This window comes from Scomber japonicus, chromosome 9 (assembly GCF_027409825.1).
Source record: "Scomber japonicus isolate fScoJap1 chromosome 9, fScoJap1.pri, whole genome shotgun sequence".
NCBI lineage: Eukaryota > Metazoa > Chordata > Actinopteri > Scombriformes > Scombridae > Scomber > Scomber japonicus.
Genome location: NC_070586.1, coordinates 39,333,897 through 39,339,705, shown reverse-complemented (window position 1 = coordinate 39,339,705; position 5,809 = coordinate 39,333,897). Strand labels below are relative to the sequence as shown.

General features: G+C 44.6%; 1 protein-coding gene across 1 annotated transcript; it reads left to right on the top strand.

The window, feature by feature from the left end:
* The first annotated feature begins 2,640 nt into the window (after nt 1–2,640).
* On the top strand, nt 2,641–3,835 carry LOC128364085 (uncharacterized). The gene is made up of 2 exons (XM_053324573.1): nt 2,641–3,582; nt 3,699–3,835. Exons 1-2 carry the CDS (start codon nt 2,673–2,675, stop codon nt 3,812–3,814), a joined length of 1,026 nt encoding a protein of 341 aa, XP_053180548.1. The 5' UTR covers nt 2,641–2,672; the 3' UTR covers nt 3,815–3,835.
* The last annotated feature ends 1,974 nt before the right edge of the window (nt 3,836–5,809 follow it).

Sequence of the window (5,809 nt, the reverse complement as noted above, 5' to 3'; positions counted from 1 at the left end):
GCCACCTACTGTCCACATGTGGAAAAAGACATAGCAAAGACTGTTTAATCCCCTATCAGTCTCAACCAACAAACATAGGTTACAGAGCAACTACACACAAAACAATGCGGTTCTCCCCCTGTCAAACAATGACAGACAGACGAACCGCTCGTCCGCAACACCTTCCCTATCAACCAGGCAAATCTAATGTTTCGATAGCACATACCAAACACCTTCAGGCCACCTTCGCTTTTGCGCAAAAACACAGAAACAAAAGCGCAGAGAAACAAAAGGCCTACTGTTACCAAAGAGCACCCCATGACAAACTCCAAGTGGGGGACAAAGTGTAATTTTAATCTCTTTTAAGATCCATAATTCGCTACACTATGCACCCAACTCCAGCGGCCTTGCTAATCATTTTCTGTCTGAAAAGATAACAACAGATGTAGGAAGGGGAGAGGGTTTTACCAGTTTGCATGCAGTGTAAATTTTGTGAAAATTCAGATGATATTATTCATTTACGTCATTTTATTTCATGAATAAATTATTATGGTAACGTTAATTATATGAATGAAGTACTGTAACAAACACATAGCCTAGATGTCTAAACAACTAGCTCAGGATATAACGTAACTTATTTCTCTTTTTTTTTCTTACAGCCAGGAGAAATATCATTTAGCAAAATCCATTACAGTATCATGAAACTGTCTGAGAACATAATGACTAAAACATGGAATAAAATTAGACTTTAATTAAAACTGTGTTCCGCTACCTACTGTAAACATTTACAAAAACGAAATTGGACTAACTAAATACAATTTTCAGTAAGTGACAAAGACTAAAACTAAGTTAACACTGTCTGAAGGAATGATATCACAATGTTCTTGATGTTACTAATAACTTGTTATGTGGGACATAAACCCTCTTGGGTCATTTTAGGTGCCAAATGTGACGACCCCTTGTCCCCTGACTGGGTTCCATCCATCTTCTCACACATTCCAGCCACCAAGTAGAGGAAAAGGGAGAAAGACATGGAAAGGTATGAGCAGCACAGCAGAATGAAGAACAAGAGGGTGGAGGTGAAAAAGAAGAACGATGCAGTGGATGTCCTCCTTGACCTGTCATCAGTACCAGATGCTGGACCTGCGCCACCTGCTGAGGACAACAGTGATGAGTAGACTGTTTTTTGTTAGTATTTATACTCTTATTACATATTACTACCATATCTGTAGTTGTGTCTTTGTATATTTACATAATTTGAATGAAATGTAGTCATATTTATAGGTATTTTGTGCTCATTGCATCTAGCTAACATTAGCTAGCCACAGTTTGCTAATGACAGTTACTGTAGCTAACTATGTTAGCTGAGCTATTAAGCTTAACATCAACAGTGATTTAATATAGAGTAGACAGTATCATATTCAGAGTATTGATGCCTCATGTTTATTGACAGTAGCGCTGTAGTTGTTAAATTAACATTTTAAATATAGGTATATTTGCAAGCACAGCTAGCTACTCTGGTAGTGATGTAATGGTAAGTTATCATTTTAATGATGAAGTTAGACTATGTATAGCTTAAATGTGAGGCTTTGCAAGCATGATTTATCATAATTGAGAGATATTATGTATGCTAAGATATGATTTTAAACACTACAAACACACTACAAACACTCGTCATTGTATCATTTTCATTCTCAGGCACTGTACAACACGATCCACCAGCTCTCCTAAGATGCTGCCCACACCAACTAATTCCTGTCAGACTCGCAGTCGCAGCTTGGTCTTTGGTCTGGGCCCCAGAATCACGAGTGAGGATGGCATCATTACCGGTGCCAAGCTGCCAACTGGTCGTCAGATTTTACGCTGCATGCTTGCCAAGCAACCTGGTGCAAATGGAGCGTTGTCGCAGTTCAAGGCAGCCAAGGATGTCCTGGAGAAGGTGCGGCCATTTTACAAGAAGGCCAACATCCCAATGGTGAGCGACAAGCGTGCCTGCCACAAGATGGTAGACTTGGTTAATGCCAACAACAAGCTGCGGAAAATCTCTCAGGCCAAGCGCCCCAGCAGGCTGCAGTGAAACAATTGGAGAAAATGGAGTGCAGACTTGATGCCACATTTCCGCTGTGGCCTCCAAATGTTGAAAAGCTAATTGATAACCCTGAAGACCTAGCTTTCTTGTCCAGCATGAAGACCGACAGAGTGGCCACATTTGGTGTATTAGATAAAAGGCTGCAGCTCAAGGTGAAGCAGCGAGAGGAGCGCCAAGCTGCCGCAGCAGCCAGGCAGTCCCGCAGTGAAAAGGAGCTGGAGGAGATGACGGCAATGTCCAGCTTGGTGTCAGAAAGTGATGAGGAGCCGGAGAATGATTCTAATACAGTCTGTCCACCATCTGAGGGCAAACCATCCCTGAAGCGTAAGAAGAGTGGAACAAACGTCTTCATTCCACATGACATCCTTAGCCGACCAAGTGTCGTGTCACTGGCTACAAGGTTAAAGATGTCACCAATGCAACAGGCTGCCTTCACGCATGGCCTGGTCACAGAGTCAGGCGGTGAGTATACACATCTCTCTGCATCCTATGCAACAGCTGACCGAGCAAGACAGCAAGTGTTGGAGACAATCAGTGAGGAACAGCACAAGCAGTGGACACCACCTCATTGTGCACCCTACACTGGGACAGCAAGTTAACACCGATGCTCAGCAATGTGCACCAGTTGGAGGATCGTCTTACAGTGGTTGGAGATGCAGAGCGGCTGAAACTGCTTGGTGTCCCAGCGTATAAGAAGCAGACCAATGAGGCATGTGGAGCGATTATTGCCCGGTTGACATGCAAGTTGCTGCAGGACTGGTGCTGCACTGACCAAGTTGTCAACATGGCATTTGACACCACTCCATCAAACACCGGCCATCTCACAGAAGCCTGCATTGCCATACAGCTCTCAATGGGCCGACTGCTTTGGTCTGGGTGCCGGCACCACATTGGTGAAGTCCTCCTGAACCAGGTTTTCACAGACCTGAAGGTGGAGTCCTCATGCTCGCCAGAGGTTACCTTGTTCACACGTCTGAGACAGAACTGGAACCTGTTACCACAAGAATCCAGCAGCCAATGGTCCCGATACATTCCTGGCAACACAGAGCAACCATTCCTGGCCAAGTTACGTGCTGAACTTGTCAGGTGTGCAAAAGAAGTGATTGACTACAAGCAAAATGATTATTGTGAATTTGTGCAGCTGTGTCTTGTGTTTGTGGATACAGATGGTGAAGAGCAGACACCAGTGACCTTCCAACGACCAGGAGCGCTCCACAAGGCACGATGGATGGCCAAGCTGCTCTACACGTTCAAGCTGGCCTTGATGGAGCAGCACATCGCATTGCTTCCCCAGGGCACAATCACCACATGGCAGCAGGTGCCGAAGATTTGTGCATTTGCCAACTTCATCACACACATCTACGCAAAGTGGTGGCTGACCTGCGAAAAAGCTGTAGATGCTGCCTTGAATGATCTCAATCTCTACCACCACCTGCAGACATACAAGGCTGTAGATGAAAGCATTGCAGCGTCAGCAATCAAAGCATTGGAGAGACATCGGTGGTACCTGACAGGTGAGATGCTTCCCCTGGCTCTCTTCAGCACCAACGTGCCCTTTGATGACAAGTGTGTACTTGCCAGTGCGATCTTGGAGCACAAGCCAGCTGATCTTCCCATGCATGTCCCTCAGCAGCGCTTTGGCACTGGCTTTGGCAAGCCAAAGTTCCCCACCCTTTTGCCAACCACCAGCTTGGCCGACCTCGCCAACACAGATTGCTGGTTTGGGATGCACCAGCTGCACATTGATCCAGCATTTCTGTCTCTGGATGTCAAAGAATGGGCTACCAATGCTGCGTTCAAAACAAAGTGAGGTCAATGTCCGTGCAATGAATGTGGTCAATGACTGTGCTGAGCGTGGCGTCAAGCTCACATCCGACTTTGTCGCAGTGGCCAGGAAGGAGCAGCACCTGCAGAATGTGCTGCAGGCAGTTGAACATGACCGTAGCCAACAGTCAAACCTTCGCCGCTGCAAACGCAAGCTAATCCCTGAATAGGAGGGTTACTCTTGGGTGGCAGGTGTGGAGACATATATCTGGGGGGAGACACACTGGCGAGGTTCAGAGTTCAGGTTCCATTTCCTCTCTCTCTCTCCCTGGTGATGTTGCTCAGTGGAGTGAACTCTGGCACAGACTGAGCAATTAAGTTTGAAGTTTAGATAATGTTAGTTCTTATCCTTAGGCCCTGTGAGTTGCTAGTGAGTTTGCCACTAGAGGGAGTTTATTATTTTAAGTGTGTCAGTATTGCCCCTTGTGTGTAACAATAAAGTGTTTATATGTGTGTCCGACATTCATCACTGCTGCATAGAACTCATGGTAAGGCCACGTGAACATGTCCCATTGACCGCCATTCATTTTGCCTATAGGACAAATGAATGGAGAATCTTGAAAGTTGAATTCTGAGAAATGCCCAAATGGCAAACAAACTAATTTTACTTTGATAACCCTATAGAACATGTTACTGTATAAAAGTTCACTGTACTGGCGCGCAGGTGGTCGAGTGGTTAGAGCGCATGCCATATACGCAGCCGACCCCGGTTCGAATCCCGATCGGAGGTCCTTTACTGCATGTCACACCCCCCTCTCACTCCCATGTTTCCTGTCAGTCTACTGTTAAATAAAGGCGTCTATGCCAACAAAATCTAAAAAAAAAAAAGTTCACTGTACTCAACATTTGCAGGTCAATTTTTTGGCAATTAGACTAAAAATTGCACATTTTTCGAAATTTCACAAAAGTTTGTGTGTTAGGTGGCACCCCTAAATCTCAATGGATTTCCTCAAAACTTTGCAAAAGACATTTTTATGTTGATTGGAACAAAATGCAATGCCAGCCAAATTGATATTATGTAATTAAAATTTCCCATTCAAATTTGATGCACCCTAATATATATATACACACCTGTGTTGAACAAAACGCACTTTGTTCAGATTGTTCTGTTTTTTGTTATCCCTCTTCTGTTTAGCTATTTCACTCATACAGTCACATTTCCAACTTGATATTTTTAAATCTGTGGTGTCAAGCTTTAGGCAACTTCTATGAATGCGTTGTCTTTTACAGATTCCTGACTTACACTCAAGTCTGTCTTCATTGTGCAGTACAGGGACCCCACAGTAACAGCCCTTGCCTTCAGATGGTTTTTTGTCATGTGATGTTAGAATACACATGGACTCAAAAAAGTCAGTATCAGGCAGAATCCTCTCGATGTGCATTTCCCCATTGCCTCCTTTCCCCAGTCCCCAGACACCAAAGTTACAGTAGCTTGCTTGTGTCAGATGAATTTGTGTCTGCACCTGATAGAAGTACTGATGGTCCCTCTTTAAGAAGAGTTTACCGCCCACCTCTTTGAGACAGAACCTGCTGTCCTGTTTACTTTTCTCCACCACAGTGCTATGCTCAAGACTGCTGGGTGCCTTTACTTCCACCACACCCATTTCATGGCAGTCACATGTTAATATGCCGTCTGGGGATGCCCCTAACCATGGATATTGAGGGTTGATGACCAGGCCTCCCTTCCTGACAGTGAGGTTGGTGTGGTGGCTCTCCATCAGTTTGGTGTACTCCTCAACTGCCTTTCCCTCGTGTTCAGTGCCCCATCTAAAAACAGAAAAATGTACACAATGTCATTCTAAATAATGTGTCTTGATCATTTGTGTTTTACCAGCAAGGTGATAAGGGAAGTAAATGTTAAGGTAAGTAAATGTTAATCACAAAAGTGCTGGTGAGGGAAAGCACGACAATTGGCAC